Below are 19,136 nucleotides of genomic sequence, written 5' to 3' on the forward strand. Positions count from 1 at the left end.
TAACCAAAACCAATTGAGGTATTGAGTATAGGTACAGCAGGATAAAAAGAGTAGAATAATACAACGACAATATAAACAATGTACACATAATATTATATATAGCCAATAATTAACACCTAATATTTTAAAACAGTGCGAAAACGATTGTTGACAATACGCGTTTTATCTTTGGTAGGTACCAATGGTACCATGGTACTTATCTAATTATAGATTAAAAATATAGAAAAACGAACGCGTTTAGAATGATACAATAATATTAATGGAATATGAAAAAAATAGATGATGGACGTTTAATAATATTATAATAACATTATATTGTGTTATTTTATAATTATTTCAGAAGGAAAATGACGTCGTCGCCGCCACAGGTACGGCGACTGTTTTGCGGACCGGTGGGGTGGTGGGGTGCAGGGTCTTTCGGGGCGGGGGCGGCCCTCGCACCACCGCCGCCGCCCAACCGGACGGCGATTGGCCCGAAAAAAGCGCGGGATCTTGGGTCCCGCCGAAAAACGCGCGCCGTCGCCGAACGGGTCGACGCACGCACGGCGGCCGATCAGTATCGCTACCTACATCACCACCGTCGCACGTGCAGCGCACCGTACCGCAGCGCCAGCGAGCACGACAGATAATAATTATTACTATTATCGCCGCCGTAGTCCGCACAATCGCCGCCGTACGCGCGCGCCTGCTTGCCGGCCGGTAACCGTCGTGCCCCGTCGACTGTCGTCGTCCAGACGCGCGCACGCGCATACACCGCCGCCGCGAAACGGACCCGAGCGAAAGGGTCTGTCCGACCGGCGAGTGCTCTTCAGTCGTTGGACTACGCGCAACTCTTCCGGGTGTCGAGTGAATCGGAACCGCTCTCCGAGCACTCTTCTTCGCGTGCACCGCTACCACTGTCGCCGCGGACTTAACTGATTTTTTGATATTTTACATTCACATGACTATTTTTCGTATAGTGCGTTTTCGCGTTTTCCGCGATTTGTTTTGTTTATAAAATATTTTGCGTTTGTATTTTGATCTTGTGAAAAACTTTTTTCGAAACGATAAAAAAAATCAAAGTCGAAATATTGCGATTTTTCGCCAGAAAAAAAAGAAAAAAAAACGAATTGCTTCAATCATGGCCATACCATTCGTGATGCCGGAACCTGATCCTGATACACCAATGGCCCATTATTTGCGAATTCAAAATTTGCTCAGAGAACTGTTGACTCTGCTCAGGCGAATGCCCTCTCGCATAATCGGTAAGTGTTTATTTTCATGTTGATTTATTTTATAGGCCCAGTAGTTCCCTTTACCCCAGGTATAGTTTTCAATGTTACGTCGCCATTTAATATGCCTCAAAGTATTAGTTATAATAGTTGCGCGAATTTTGAAAAAACAAAAAAAAAAATTCCGCGAAAAATATTTGCAAAAAAAATTATATATTATTTTCGAAAAATTATTTTTTTAGTGCCATATCAGATTGAGTTAATTGCGTTAATAATTTTTTTCGTAACGTTTCATGATGAAAAACTTTATTGCACGAACAAAAAATATCCACGTGTTAAATAAAAAAAAAAATAGTTGCGCAAATCGTCGCGGCTCGCGGCTGTTACGCGACAGCATTTTACGAAACGAGGAAAAATAATATACACTTACGATTTGACAATAATTATATAAAAATAGTAGCGGTACGTTCTTCGCGGTGTTCCGGTATATACATTTTAAAACACGGTTTAAAATTAAAGGATATTATATGAAATAAAAATACAATATAATATGTATATAGATAAATGATTTAAAACTATAATATGATAGGAGTCCTTTAAATAAAAAAAATAATAATTATAATAAATTGAAAATTAAATACAAATCAATACAATAATAATAATAATAATAATAAAAAAAAAAAATACCAATACTAATATTATTTTATCGGCCGGACAGTAACGCGCGACGTCTGACTTGTACGGACCTGTCGCGTCGCCGTCGCATGTACCACGGTAAAATATAAGGTCACCCACCCGACATCTCTGCCCACAGGTAGGTGAACGCGTCCGATATAACTCTACGGTATACACACGCTTACCGGAATAATATCTTATACGACGAATATAAAAGAGTCTGCGACCATACTAATATAATAATAATATACAGATGCAACGGGTGCGAACGACCCAATAAAACATTTATAATATAATAATACAAAAATCTTATACTATTTTAATTTTTTTTTGCATTAAATATGTTAAATTAATATTTTTTTTCCATGCCGTACGATCTCGTGTCTAGTATAATATTTTAGTAGGTATGATGAATAATAATAATAATATGTAGGATTCTGATAGTTGTCTTTCAAGAGAAAACCGAAAAAAAAAACAAAAAACTGAATCGTGCAAATAAGCATTTAGTATTTCCGTCAACATAAAATAATATTGTTTTAAATAAGCATTCGTGATACCAAACTATTGGTCTCAATCAGAAAAACTTATAATATTGTGTATGATACGAAAAAAATACGATAAAATAATATAATTATATTTTTGGTTTTATTGAAACATTTTTTTGCAAATCGGTTGGAAAATAAAATTGATAACCTCTGTTTAATTATAGAAATATAATATAGACTGTGGCTTATTTTTACATCAAACTGCGTTTATTTACGCGCTTATTGTTTCGTGAATATAACAATATAATTATATAATTAATAGCAATTACAATACTGTGTACTTTTGCATACATATATTATTTACTATATGATTGCGCTACACCTTAAAACCGAACCGTTGTTCTTTTGTTTGCGTGCGCGTGCCCGTATAATACATCTGCGCGCGTAATATTATCTATTTGATATAATGGGGGAAAAAATTTTAAAATCTCTTAGATATTCGACTCGGTATATGGCATAGTGACACACACTAGTATTATGGGTAGGCACGCCATTCAACCGTCGTGATTTTTTTTCCTAAGATGTAAAAACAGTTAAATAATAATATACACGATACATGCCGTCTGGTGTCTATTATATTCTTTGCGAAATTCGGAGGCACTATTGTTTGATCGCGCGACAAAAGACACGGTAATTTGCCAACAAGTGCTTCCAAGGCCGAAACCTCCGTTCGCCCACGCGCGGTCCTTTATTATTTTTTTTTCCCCAAAGTCTTGCGATTTATTACTGTTATAATTATTGCCACCGTTGTCGTGGCATTATAACATGGACTTTTCCCTAACGAATAAGTATATGAAATAAAATATTTGAGCTCCATCGACACCGTTTGATTTTTAAACATTAATAATATTGTGCCGATATTATTTTTTCAACATTAATGTGTTATCATTATCATTTTTTTTTTGCGTCTTCCACAGGCGATCCGTCAAACTATCCGTACACCAACATCAGCTTATTTTCTTCGGATCCGCCACCGTATTCGGAGGAAGTGCGCGACCGTCTTTGGGTACAGCAACAGCAAAGTTCGGCGCGCGCGTTCCATCGTCGACGTTTGCGCGAACGCCAGCAACAGCGCGAGCAACAGCAACCGTTGCTGCCCGACTTGGTCACGTCGTGCGGCCAGGCGGCGAATCCACCGCCTCCGCCGCCTCCACCGCCGCCGCCGTCACCGCCGCAGCAGCAATTGCAGGCGCAGCAACTGTCCGCGGTCGACGAAGACAAGATCGGCAGAGCCGTCATGCTGCAGGTCGCCGTGTGCCCGACTTGCTATTACAGTAAAGAGGGCAAGCTGAAAGTGATCGCAGTCGCCAAGCTGGACGAAAACGGCAAGCCGATCCGCTGGACCAACCACCGCGACGTGAGTATACCATCATCTACCAACATTTATCGCGATATACCAGCGTGTTATATACCGCAACCGCGCATAGTTCTAATACATTTTTTACCCGCTGCGAAGTTGGCCGATGACGATTTTTTCGTCGATATATTATAAATAGATAGTACGATGAATTGTTTTTCAACCCGCGGCAGTTGAAAATAATATTTTATAACAACGGCTTGTATAATATCATAAATATAACCAATGAGTTTAAATTTTAAACCGTTTTCGGAGGTGTGAGAAAAAAAATCGCTTTTCTTACCGACTATCTATAATATCCGTGTGCGTGTGCTACCGCCGATTTAAGTACCATAACTATTGAAGGAACAAAACATTATCCTATACGTTAAAATCATACATTAGATAGGTACATATGATAGGTATATAATATAGATGATGTGTTTATTTTGTTTTTCAATCATAGCTAAATATATTATTTTTCGACCGGTTAATCTTTAACAGTATGCGTTTCTGTGTGTTTGCAGGACGAAGAACCGGTAGTTGTCGAGAACAAGAGCTCAAAAGTAAAACGGCGAATCATGTCGCTGCTTCAGCCGTCGAAAATCGAATCGTCTGTACTCACAGCCATGTTCGTAATCATCGGCTGGAAAATGTTCATCAAACAATAATGTAATTTTGTTTTAAGAATTAGAGAGAGAGAGATAGAGAAAAAATAAATTTTTTTCCACGCCTATTTAAAAAGACTCCAAAACATGGTTCCAGTCACGGTTTTTAGTGACTAAAAACAATTTAAATTTGAATGCTAATCAAATCGACCGTTGATCTCAATTTACAAAAATGTGAGATGATCGTAACCGTAGCCAAATGTAGTAATAATTTATACTATATTATATTATACCCTATCTTTATTTTAGTTATTATTATTATTATTATTTTAAATATTGTCATCGATTTGAACGCGTTTGTAGGTGTGCTCATCTACAGCTACTGATACTTTTGGGTGAACTAGCTTCTTGTCGATTATAATAATAATTATTTTTTTTGTGTATAACATCAACATTATTGTTTAAGTATGTACCTATTATTTTTATTTAATTTAATTTTTTTTTTTTTGTAATTAATCTCTATTCTATGCTTCATCTGTTGTATTTTGTCGTTTCACATGGGAATTCTGCGGTTTCAGTCCCAGACCTGTTCACGTTTTGATCTCGTTTTTATAAAACTATAGCTTCAGAACGGCACTACCGCGGTGGTGGGATCTTTCTTGCCACGGCGGTTTTGAATTAGTATGAAATGCTATATTGTATTAATTTTATATTTTTGCTCACTGTAAATAAGCGTTTTTATCTATTTATTTATACACCATACACACTCGCGCCGCGTCATTATTATTATTTATATTTTTGAATTTTGTCCGTTCACCACGGACTTCATAAATTTGGTTATCATTAAGCAGCTAAAGAACAAAAATTGAATTCTCTGTGGACGTTTTTTCTCTTGTTTCTATTCGTTCTACTAATAATTATGGTATAGGTCATAATATGAAGTGGTATAGTATATACCAGCTGGTATATTATATTATGTTTTGGCGAACGTCGAGATCCAGTTCTAACATATATTACAATATAATTTATACTCTGATACTTGTGCGTCGAGGAATCATAAAACAAAATATCGATATTATGATCGCTTTGTAAATAAATTAATCTTAATATATTATAATTCGTTTGTTGTGAAAGCATCAAGATATTATAACTACCTATATATGTATAGTATGTATTTTTTTGGTTTTCTTATTTTTTACATTTTTTATTATTTCGAAAAGCATTTCTGTGGTGTTAAATAAAACTTGGACGCCGTCGGGGCCTTTCATACGCTTCGAGCTTAAACCATTCTTTGCGAATTTCCTCCCGGCGACGATCCTCGTTTCGCCCATCAAAGCGTTTCTGTGATCATGCCATTATTTTTTTTTTATCTATTGAATTATATATTTATCTAATAAATCTATGGCATTTCTTGTGTTTTATACGGTTCCTTATAACGAATCGTAATATATGTATATAATATATTATGTAATTTGTAAATTATTGTATTGATAAGGGTTTTTTAAATTATTAATATTATTATTATTATTAGCTAGGTTGATCTCCTTTTTGTAGTTTTTAAGTAGATAGTGTTCTTAGCTATTAGTTTAATTTTAGTATTAATTAGTAGATAATATTATTACACTTTAGATTAAATAATGTTGATGTTAAATATTGTTAAAATGGTCATCTCTCTCTTCGATTCACAAAATAAAAATAAAAAATTATTATTATGACATGTACTTACTTGACACGCAAGTGTTTAAATCGTAATAATTAAAAAAAAAAATTGTAAAAATACCTGAGTCTAATGTAAATTATTGAAGACTATATTGAATATAAGCGTTTTGTGATTCAAAATTTTTATTATTGTAGAAATTAGATTTTTTAAATATTTATTTTATCATAATTATTATAACATAATGATATATAATATGTAAATACACGATTAATTTTTATTCAAACACTTGGAGATATTTATTTTAAATTAAAAAAAAAAAAAACAAAAGGTCGTTGAACAATCGTTGCAAAATTATATGTGTGTATGTCAATTCATTATACGTTATTACATTATTAATTATTACATTTTCTTTTTGTATTTAAAATAATACAATATTGATTGAAAAACAAAACAAGAGCACTGCCCAAATACTTATGATGCCATGTCTTCAGTATATTAATTGTAAGTATATACGCAAACGCGTTTTACCTTAGGGATTCCAACTCTATTGTTATTCTAATATTATGATTTATAATAATATTATTATTGTACTATTACTCTCCCCGCCGTCTTTGATATTTATCCCACTCTTGTATTATTGTACCTATATTAACACATTTTAGTTCCATAATGATATTGTATAGTTTTAGAGCTGTTTTTTTTTTTACATATTATATATTATTACCGATCGTACTTTTTATATATATAACATAATATACTTCGCAGCATATAAATGTGCACCACGTCGGTTTCCGGCGCTCGTGCACACTGCATCTTGCTACCGTTGTCTTTCATTTGTATCATAGATAATAATATAATATATTATAAATGTTGTTTGTAAGCAGAAAATTAATATTATTGTGTGCGCATATAACAATAATATGTAACTATTGTTGTCCGAACGGATCCTATATGTACCTAAATGTATGCAAGATATTATTATTAAATTATTGAAGATAAATAAAAAAAAAATCGTTTACTATACAATATTATTATTATTGAATGCCGAAGACGGTTTATCATATTATATTGTTTCTCGCCATGTACGCGACTTCCTCTATCCTGATGGTCATGCTCCTCGTCCACTTATTATATAGGCAAGTTTATCTAATGCTATTATTATATAGTTATGTGCTGAACAGTTTAGGTATATTGTGACAATATCACGACTCGTAATTTCTTCTCTAGTTTTATTTAGAAAAAACATTACTGAAGATATGACACCGAAAAAATCGGCTTTGATGGTCGGATTGTGGTGACCGTAAATTACGAGGTAAATATGACACTTGACTGTGTCAAAATTGAAAAAATAAAAAATGTAGACAGTATTGCCCACGAAACGGCACTATTCTATAATGATCGGGTATTCGGGTATATTATTATACTCGGATACCCGCAGCACGAGTATCTATATGATATATAATTTTAAAATATTATTTTGTATACTTGTAGTGCGATTGATAACGTTTCATGGTTTTGATATACACGGAGAAACGCGTAAATCACAAGTTTTTAATAATCATTGCGGAATACCGCAAAAAAGTGTGATGTTTTGCAGTGTTTGAGCACGAACCGCAATGGTGGTATAGAAAGGCGCGATCTATCGGTGTACGTCGTCAATTTTCAGTAGGACATGAAAATGACTTCATCTTATTATTAAGTAGGTACCAGCTTACGGAGTCTGAATACAAAACATATTATACGGTGAGAGTTGTCTAGATATAATAAGTATATCACACGGATTATAATTTTATTTTAGGGTTGTCTCTGATGAGCCTGTAATACACGAATACAATTTAAACTGTCGCTGAGTAAGACGCCAAGTGCTGGTCAGAATAAAATTTATTTAACTTACCATTTACCATTCGGAAATTAAAATAAAATCGTGATATTCCAATATATTGATGCAAAGTTAAGTGCTAATTGCTCGGTCTGTACCACTTAGGTCAAACGTTATGGCCCGCATGTTGTAGTTATAGCTGGTTAATAAATCAAAGCGTCGACGATCATCAATCAGAGGTAAGTACAATTGATACCATACCGAACACATGATTTAGATTTATGTTAAAAAATTTTCAGAAATTTCGGCACGCTTAAAAAAAAGACAGAATGTCTTCTAAAAAGTAAAATTGATTTCGATGAGGAAGAGAATTGGTGAGAAGGAGGGGGACACGTACTGTACGCGGACTTGACGTAAACCTTGAGACTCGATACCGCGTTGAACACACGTCGTTGCACAAGACCGGACACCTAAATTTTTATTCTTTTTTTTACTCCCAACGGTTCTTCAATAGGTAATAATAATAATAATAATAATATTATTATTATTATTATTATAATAGCAATAATTATTAATTTTTTCGTCGCAATTATAAACCAATAAGTATAGGCATATGCCTAAATATATATAAATAATGATCATAATAATAATATACGAATCGTGTTTTACGAACCGATAAGTCATGTAAAATATACATATAGGAGTTTATATGAGTACATACGAGTACTGGCGGTCCTTAAACGGTTTCCAAATTGTTTTTTGGCTATTTTGTAACCAAAATTATGCAAATTTTATAATAATCGGTTGTCGCATGTGTTATTATATTATTATGTACACCGGAAGCGGCGTAATCGTCTCGGGTGCCGATGATGGTTGTCTGACACAACTTATTAAATTTTCCAAAACTATGTACGTAAATGTATAGGTAACCTATGTAACCATCACCTATTCATACTGACTGTTTTAATCGTCTGCTATACGCTTGACGTATTATGCGTCTATATATACTCGTATATCATATTATTATAACTATGATGTATTGACACAAGATAATATATTTATAGTGTTTATGGTATATTTTATTATGTATGATGGGTATACCATTTACGAAAACGTTTTGGCAATTATTTTGAATTTGGAAGTACTTACTCACAATTGAATATAATAATATATTATACGATACGCCCTTGAACGTTGTAATTACCTATAATATTTTAATAACCGACAGCGCTTAAAATGTCCGTTTATAATATATGATATTCTATAAAAATGGATTTGTAGATACCTACCTATATAATAGTACATTCCCGAAAAGTCACAGACATACCTAATTGTTGTAGTACCTCCGTAGCAAAAATCAATATTATATATTATTATATTTAAATGTCATTTTTATCACCTGCTACAGGAATCATTGTATGTGAGAACAAAAATTCCAACTCGTGTAGTGGCGATGTATATGAACTTTTCAAAAAGCCTTATTAGTATTATTATTTCTGAAATTAACACAAAATAAATAATTTCAATTTAATAAAAAATACCCGTCAAGTTTTTTCAAGATATTTACAATGAGGCTAATAATACATGATATTACTTAGGTAATAATACAGAAAAACTTAATACCGAACTCTTCAAGTCGCAAAATATTGTTCGTTATTCAGATGCTTCAGTGCATTTTTTTACAATATTTAAAAGTATTTGAAAATTGTACATACTCATATCTCACGTGAAAATTAAAATATCGTAGGACACCAACGTAACAATACATAGATTTAATATTTTAACTTAGATTTTTTAATAAATGTCTAAAAAAATGCTGTTTAGATAATTTTTAGATAGTACTGCACATTTCTTACTCAGTTAGTAGCAATTAATTAATAGTATTTGGAAATGAATATTATAACAATGCTATTGAGTGTACCTACACTTTAAAATATACCAAAAATTAATTAGGACTTATCGAGTCAAATAAATTCGTAATTAAAGCGAAAAATGACGTGAGCGTGTTCAACGATATAGTCACCCTAATACCCTATGTACATGACGTATAATTATATATAAGTGCACGACAATGATCGTCATGGAACGTATCTTTATAAACATATCAAGTCATTTGTATATAAAATATATTATGTCTGACATGACTTGGCCACGGTTAAATAATTCCGTTTATTTCCTTCTCATCGGATCTCATGTTTTGGCACGTTTCTCCATTATAGTATTTTTTTTTGCTGGTTCCCAAACGCCAATATAATAAACAATGAGCGGTGTCGTAATTACGCCCTCAATTTCTATCTGCAACACAGTATAAAAGCGCGACGTATAAATTGCGTTTTAAAAACCGAATGTTTAATTAGTCACGTGGATATCATTATACCTAGGTACATAAAATCATAACATAAAACAGGAGCTGCGTGTAGTATTAGTACACCTAAGTGAAATAATAAAAACCAGTCATCATTACTGCAGCACAATTGGAAATTGTTCGAAATTCACATGAAATGTTCTCTTGTCCCCTCTTTTATTAAGACGTTTAAAATATTATCGAATTTTTAGCGTTTTCATTTTATCAACAATTTGTGGGAATATTATAATATCGTCTCGTCTGAAAAGAAAACGTTGAAAAGTAAATTCAACCAAAACTACGCTCCTATATATTATAAACGATTCACACAATAAAAATTATCATGTCTGCTATATATTACATTAATATCTACTGACATAATATACTTCAGTGTTCAGTAGGTATAATAAAATAAAAATAAAAATATGGATTATGTTTTAACCCCCCCCCCCTCACACATACTCACACATATTTGTATGGTGGTTTGTAAATCGCTACGCCTCGTTACGTATAGAATGTTAAGAAGGTGAGTGAAGTCGAATACTGTTAAATCGTCCGAAATAGAAAATTCCACCATGTACCTACAGTACGGCTCAAAATATAATAACGAGTCACATAATATAATAATCGTGTCTGCTATCAGCTGCATGTATTTTTATAAGTTAATGTGTATTTATCATAATTGTTATTATGTTAATTTTACCAAGTACAATAAATTATAGCTCCCCAATAAGCGTACGTAAAAGACAAAATAATATTGGCTCGTAATAAGCTCTAGTCAGCTTGGGTGTGGCGCGTCAAATTCAAAATATTAACTGGGCCAAATAAATTGAATAGTTTACTATGCGCACATTAACATTATAAGATATATAAAACCATCAGTATAATACATATTATTCGATTACAGTTTATCAAAAGCTAAGACAGAACAATAACAATTGTGCGTATGTTATGACTGTGGTATACTTTGACGTCTGACATGAAAACGGTATACCTAATAATTTCATTGTATTAGCCATTAGGTATGTATTTTAATCTGACAATTAATATTGGAAGCAGCGAGCACTACAAAATGTACAAGTGAAGTCTATTTTTTTCGTCCGGAACGAAAACGTCGAAAAAAAATTCAATTAAAAAAAAGAAAGAGCAGTACCTACGTTTCGATAAACGATAACGATTTGCACAATATTATTGTCGTGTCTCCTATCTGCAGCTGCGGACATTATATTTATATACAACATATACTTTATAATATAATATGTACGATCCATATTATGTATATTTTTATATAATAATCATAAACCTACCCCTGCAGACGGTTTTACGTCTACATAGTAATACACCACGGCGACGCGACGTGTACAAATGAAGCGGAAAACGTTATACAAAGTCTCTTTCGGCGTGCTCGCGCGCGTACAACGATAATGTGTATAAGTACGTAAGTCGTAAATCATCGGCGGAGCGCATCTTCTGTGCCCCGCGACAGTCGCGCGTTCGTTTCGTAAGGTTAGGTTATACATATATAAATATACGTTGTGTATTATATTATTGAAGGATAACGAAAACGGCTTTAAAAATAAATTTCGACAAACAGATTTCGCACCACTCGTGTACACCAACGCAAGCGGAGTGATTCATCAAGAGTACACTAACCCAATATTTTCCCTGAATAATGCAAATAATGCAATATAGCCAATATAGGCAGTATAGGTTCAAGTTTTTCAAAATTTGATTTTTAATATTTTTGATGTTTTATACTCAAATACTATATTTTCAAATTTTGATATTCTACAGGGTGTCTTGTACCTATTCCTGTCTATATAAAATAAGTATACTTCTGTTTTTCAAGTGACGATCCCCGTCTTTTCTACCGTGAATTATTTAGCTGATAATTTTTTTGAACAATTTTGACGTATCGGAATTAATACAATTTGAACGAGTTTTGAGTCATTTAGCTTTTTAAGGATAATAGATCCATGATAATATCTCCAGTAGTCCAGTAGATATTATAGAGATTAAGGTGATAGGAAAATTCTATTGATTAATATTAATCTATGTGCAATAGTAATAATTTATAAAAATATATTATATATTATATTTGATAATTTTGTAAGACGATTTTTAAGGATTAATAATATTTTTATCTATACACATTTTAATAGTTCAGAAACTACTCGTCGAAATGTTGAATTGGTGGGTACCATAATTAAAAAAAAAATCAATGATTCTAGAATTTGAAAATGTGGCTGTTGAGCGTATATTTGAAAATTCTAAAAATCAGAGTTTCAATATATTTATTTTAAAAATATATAAAAAGGCGAGCGAATTTCATGAGTCATTCTGTATATGTTTTCTAACCCTAGAATGTCGACGCAGAGAGCATTATAAATTATAATATTATTATCTCCAACGGAGTCGATATGAAAAATGAATTTTTCGGTTTCTCGACTGTTCTTTCTGTCGCGTTCGTCAAAAGCCCATTATATTATTTTACTTTGTATTTTATATTTTTATTATACATATCTTATCATATCCTCATTGTTGTGAACTTCAGCGTAAACGTAAACGTCTGTTCTTTATTCTCACCCGAACTGCAGTCACCCGCCTAACCGTGTTTGAGACGAACTCCCAACCCCGCGATCGAAAAACCACCCCTAAGTCATGATGATGTAATGTTTAATATGCTACGGTTATCACGCACATATTGGTTGTTGTCGTTATCGGTTCAAAAATATGAAAATATTTATTTTGTTCAAATAATTGTACATATTATTAATATTAAAAAACACAATTGTCCATGACATAGAAATGCACCACGTGGTATAGTTAGATGGAAAGATGAAAAAAAATGTAAACATATTACAAATAAATAGCTACAGACCTAGTTAAACAGGTAGGTATTATACAGTTTTGTGTTATAAAAAAAGAAATTTTATATTTAATTTTACACGTCACGCAATTTAACAACTTTTATTTTTAGATTTTTATCGTTTTGTTTGTGTTTTTTTAACGCTGAATTTTGATTTTTCAATTTACAATATTATTAAAATATATTTTGTTTTTCTGTTGCGTAAAAATAAAAATAAAATTTCACATTTATTATTTTTTTAAATCTATTTTTAAATACATTCAATATGCTACTTTTTCGGTCGATTTCATAAACACATTTTTTTCTCGTGATTATAATATAGCCACAACAAATATTTTATACTGGCAACCTTTTCACCTTTCGTCATTGACTAAATATTATACATACGGTGAATTATTTACTTTCCGTATTTTCGGGATCCGACATGATGACCCTTCATCTGTCTAATAACTAAATAACGCTATTGTCAGTCGATTGCTTTTTTTGTCATAAAATATTATTTACGTATATACTTTATTTTTATCCCTTACAGTGAACGGCTATTTTTTGTGTGTTTACCTATACTATATCCATATAGTATTATTTAATATTATAAATAAAAAAAATGGAAAATTGAAAAGTAAACAAGTGTTAAGTCACGACAGTCCCCCAAAACATGAATTTTGGACTACAACGTTATTGAAATTTGTACAAAATATTTTAACATTGAGAATACGTCAATAGTAAATTACAGACCAAAAAAAAAAAATTAAATACTTTCCGAATTTTATTCTAATATTGATACTATATACTACCTAAGTATAGTAATAGGCTATTACTAATAGTATTAAAATAACAAACAAATATTTTTTTTCATAATATATTGAACCTATACCGTTGTCGTTCCCGATTCCTATATAGCTATTGAAATTCGGTTCAGGTTTGGAAATTCACATGGAAATCCTTTCACCATGAAATTCAAAAACAAATAAAATATGTATGGAAAGAGAAACACGTGTCTCCATAATTAGGATCTGATTAGAAAAAAATTATTGTTTTCATCTTTTTTTTTCATTTCATATCTACCATATACATATTATGTACCTATCGATTATTGTCAAATCCCGTTTTGGAAGTTACATGAATCCTCTTCTACTTTAAACTCTTTGTAACATTAACAGTGCTTGAAAAACGATTATCCCGTGCCCTAATTAAAACACATTAAATTAACATTTGGATTTTTTTTTGCAAAACTGCAACAAATGGATCCTTAAAGTGTCTAACTAGTTTTGAAATTTTCCCGGAATTTTTCAACCGAAAAATTAAAATACAATAAATAAAATATGACATTGGAATGGCAAGTAACAGGTCACGCCATTATCTATATTGACTATATATAAGGTAAAAAAAATAATCACTAGAAATACATCAATATATAGTGGCGTATGTTTTCACATTGATGTAATTTTATAATTTCAACGAACAGTTGGTACGTAATAATAATAATTATTGTGAAGTAGATATTCATGATAATAGTATGTGCACCACAGTATAAACGTGCCGACAAAAAAGTATTCGCAAAACACGCGTCTAATAATTAATATGTCGAGTTACGCGGGCGTTGGGATGGTATAACAATTACTACGATCGGTTCACCCAAGAGTCATCAGGGTCGTAAACGCGTGCTGAAATGAATTAAAATTAAAATAGATTATATAATGGTATGTATAAACGCGTATTTTGCCCATCGTATTTATTACTGTTTAAGATTCGCTAATAATCGGGGCGTTTCGTGTGCGATATACAGTGAAAATCGTCAAACAGCTGTCAAGTAGCTTAAACGACTTTTAAATTTGTCACTATAGGTCGTAAAGGGTTTAAGTTACTATATATATATGTATCATATTTTATTTATGTACACTACTACGTATAATAATAATAATATTAATAATGTAATAATGAGTAATGAACAATGTCATTACACGATCGTCGCCGCACTATATTGTAAAAGTATCTAATAATATTTAAATTATATACTAAACGCGAACAAAATTACAAATTTTTATCATATACCTAACATAGGAATAATACGAATTGTAAACTTTATGATTGCAGCATATAATATAATGATATGAATGATATGATGCATTACCGCCGTAAAAGTTATAGTGTTTTAGAATAAATTCTAAAACACGAACAAAATAATATTATATGGTTGCGGATTTAAAAACCAATTTGTTTCAATAACAATAATATGATATATTATACCAGCACGTGTCTCAGTTTCAATACCTATCAGGTTGGTCAAAGTCTCGTGTATTACATACAAGTTGTGACTGGGCCTGATTGAATTGTCCTGACACGATTGTCTGTGACATATTATAAAGGTAATATGTGAAAATATGTGTGCAATATATTATGTGCACTAATAATATTCGAACTTTGAAGGGAAGGACGACAAGATAGGAGATAAAAAAAAGGTGACAATGCGACTTCAGCAGTACAGCTTGTGCCTCCCTGGGGGTTTGCGACGTGCGAAAGCTAATTACTATATTCGAAATATCGTCTGGAGACCTATACGCACGCACACTATCGTAACGCGTTCGTCAACCGAAATTAACTGTCAAGAGGTTATATTATTATTATTATTATAGGTAAGTGTGCATCCCCACCAGCGTGTGTGTGTGTGCTCATTGTCAAACGAGCGGGTAAACGCATTAATCATCGGTCGACGGCGGAGAGAAAATTATCCACTGGTGCTGGGGTTGTGTGGTGTTGGTGGTAGTGGTGGCGTACACGCGGTGTATTTTTTGGACAGACAAAGACTTAATTAATTTCCCCTGCCCTCGTTTACTATCGTCGTGCCCGCTGCACGTCTTACGTCTGTGGTGCTCGCAAGTTTATACTTGCAGCACCGCTTCCGGTTTCCCGGTTTACCTATGCACACAACCACAGACGCTGCGATTAATCATTCGCGCGGATATAACAGCTTTCCTCTTGCAGCCGTTTCGCATAACATTTCCTATCTCCGCGCTGTGGTGACAATTCCTTAATGGGATTTTCCGAGTCTCTCGCTGGTGGCACGAAAAGGTCATGCGAATTATATTATAAAATATATGATATTACATATAATTAAAAGAACCTCGGTGCGGCGGTCCCTGCGGCGGCGGCACGGTTAGTTAACATGCAGTGCACTTAAAGGTACGACGATGTAAAATAATAAGATAAAAGGCTCGACAAGTCGTTTTTAGAACCAAAAATCGATTTATAATTATTTTAATTTTTACTAACTATTGTCCGGAGATAAATGAAACCGAAAAGCGCAATCCACCTGCGGCGAATAGTAATAAGTAGGGACAGGATTTTAATTTCCAATGCAAAGTGCATCTTTTTTATGCTTACGGATAATATATACATTTCAAGTACATAATTCGTCTCACCACGTAACAAATATAGGTACTTCAAAGGTGAAACTTTTATTTATTTTATTTAGCAATTTTTATCGTGTCAGATAATTTTGATAATTTTTAGCTCATATATTAAATCATCTATATAGTACTTATTACGAGCTTTTAATAAACAATAGAATATTAAAAATAATATATCAAGTTTTCATAGTATAATATAATATAATATTTGCTTTAATAGTTCTTTAAGATTATTCATCCGTATCTAGTATTAATATTGTTCTATAATATAACATCGAGGCGATAACGTCTTTATTTATACTCAAAAAAATTAATAACTAATATTGGTCAGTTGAAAACAAATTGCCGATCCATTTATTTTTAGTATACTGTTTATTTATTGCGCGTGCTTAAGTTTGATATTTAGTTTATCAATTATTGCAGGTAGTTTAGTTGAAATAAAAATGTTAAAAATTTCAAAAGTTAATCCATCATCGTTTTCTTATTGGTTGAACAGTTGAATCCATTAGAAAAAAAATTTCATGGTACTTAACTTAAGAGCATTATCGTGTTGAAAAGCCATTTTTTAGAAGTTTGAAAACCTAGCCTAACCTTTGATAATATATATTAATATATTATATACAGTATAAAAAATTTTAGTTAGGTGAATTATTTTAAGAAACTATTGTATTTCCAATCGATCGCCGCAGTGATTCGAAATGTGTCAATTAATCTTTATTTTCATATCACACACGACACAATATAATATTATTATTTTTATAATATTATAGTGTACAGTTTTACCGGTCGACAATAATTCATGAATCGTGAGGATCCTACATTGCGCGGTCGACGATTGATCTCGAAACCGGCACCGGGGACCGGTCATATTAATATGCGTTCAGTCAAAAGATCGGCTCTGAACTGTTCCGACTTGTCTGGTCATAACCGTATGATATATAATAGCTATTATATGTATATACACCTAAGTAACCTAAACACGTGATATATATATACAAGTCATAACGTGTTTATTGTTATTATGCTCGCTCATACGACGTTTTTAGGGTGGTTACGGTTATAATTATTAATGTTTTCTTAGAGTTTTTTTTCACTGTTAATCGTTTGTAACTTTTAACATGCATAATTGATTTATCCCAAGTCAATCGGAGTCTTTGATCTTATAATGTGTATATGATATATAATAATAATAAAATGTATATTTTGTATTGTTTCCATGTTATAAATCTCGTGATCAGTCGACACTCTGACGCCATCGTCAGGCGGACGTCGGCTTAATACACCATCTTAGGTAATATAGTATATAATAGGAAAAAAAAGTAATATTTCCGATACAGTGTTTAATAATACGACGATGATGATTAACGTTCATATAATATGATAATATTATTATATTTGTCGAGTTTGTTTCTGTAAACCGCGGCGTAAATCACGCACTTGTGAGCGGCGCACGTGCGGCGTCGGTATTTTTTATACTTTATAATAGATCGCGGCGATCATCGTCGCGTACGACTATTATACGGCAAGTGATAAATCGCTGTGACATCGCCGGCGGTAGTTACACATACACGGAGGTACGTGCTATATCGTAATATCGTGTATTCAGTGCTCGGAATATAGAAAAAAAAAGATATTGAGCGTTGGGGGAACGCTTGAAAAAAATAACCGTCCGTTGAGATTATTGAACTCGGCCTAAGTTGTTCGAGGTGCAAAGCCCCTTTACCGTAAATCATCAAGTGTATGATAATATAATGGCAACCGATCGGCATATCCATCCACTCGTATAATATATGTATATTTTATTTTTAATTACATTTTTGTAAGTTGTGATGATTTTAATAAAAAGAAAATATTATACGAGTAGAGATGATATATGTCAATCGATTTCCAGTGTCAAAATAGTGACTATTATACTTATGAGTGTATTGCTATGAGTACATAGATTTTACATTTAAAATTACGTGTTTTTATATTTTTGTTTCCGAAAACACTTTTCTAGTAGAATAATATGTATACTGTTCGCAAAATCATAAAACCTCAATCCTTATCCCTTCGGCTAGTTTCACGGGCCCATTATTTGGCATAGACATCGCCGAGAGGGATCGTTAGTAACCTATGTGTATCCTGTAAAATATTTTAGAATAAAAAATTACTATAAATACTTTTATATTAAAGGTACCTAACGGGAACATACATATTATAATAAAATAATCTATAATCACTTGGTACCCAGTGATTCGGTTATGCGAAGTTTTTATAATGTGGGTTAGTGTAAGTTAACTTAAAGTGAACTGTAAGCGGCTTATAACAAACTTTCTGTAGGTAGTGAAGTTGAACTCTAGACTTTGTTCTATCAATTCGAAAAATATGTAATTATTTTGCAAATTAGTTGCGAGTTTGAGCGTTATCGTTAGGTGATAAAAATGCATCACTCATTAAACGACAGAACTGAGTACAAAGTTTTGTATCTAATTTATATATTTTATACAAACGGCGAAGTTGTTCATTCGAAGCATCTAGCATGTATGGAAAAAATTAACAGGTCTATCATTTTTCAAATTTTTATGTATCTGACGTTGTCACCGTGATCGCGTTGAGATAATATAATTTTATTATTTTTAGGTACTACCTATTTCGAGTACCTATGAAAGTATTCATACAA

At 32.5% G+C, this 19,136-nt stretch overlaps 1 protein-coding gene across 1 annotated transcript; it reads left to right on the forward strand.

Moving 5' to 3' along the window:
* Positions 1-565: 565 nt before the first annotated feature.
* LOC107173440 (uncharacterized) lies at positions 566-7,061 on the forward strand. The gene is made up of 3 exons (XM_015523980.2): positions 566-1,244; positions 3,349-3,788; positions 4,295-7,061. The coding sequence occupies exons 1-3, from the start codon at positions 1,121-1,123 to the stop codon at positions 4,436-4,438; spliced, it is 708 nt and encodes a 235-aa protein (XP_015379466.1). The 5' UTR covers positions 566-1,120; the 3' UTR covers positions 4,439-7,061.
* The last annotated feature ends 12,075 nt before the right edge of the window (positions 7,062-19,136 follow it).

The sequence above is a fragment of the Diuraphis noxia genome, unplaced genomic scaffold (genome assembly GCF_037042655.1).
Source record: "Diuraphis noxia isolate RWA-SAM2 unplaced genomic scaffold, SU_Dnox_SAM2 contig0005, whole genome shotgun sequence".
Taxonomy (NCBI): domain Eukaryota; kingdom Metazoa; phylum Arthropoda; class Insecta; order Hemiptera; family Aphididae; genus Diuraphis; species Diuraphis noxia.

What these genes read in the sequence shown, in the direction of transcription:
- LOC107173440 (XM_015523980.2), top strand. Translation starts at nt 1,121, where the DNA reads ATGGCCATACCATTCGTGATGCCGGAACCTGATCCTGATACACCAATG. An exon ending in AATGCCCTCTCGCATAATCG is followed by an intron (nt 1,245 to 3,348) that starts GTAAGTGTTTAT and finishes CGTCTTCCACAG; the next exon opens with GCGATCCGTCAAACTATCCG. An exon ending in GCTGGACCAACCACCGCGAC is followed by an intron (nt 3,789 to 4,294) that starts GTGAGTATACCA and finishes GTGTGTTTGCAG; the next exon opens with GACGAAGAACCGGTAGTTGT.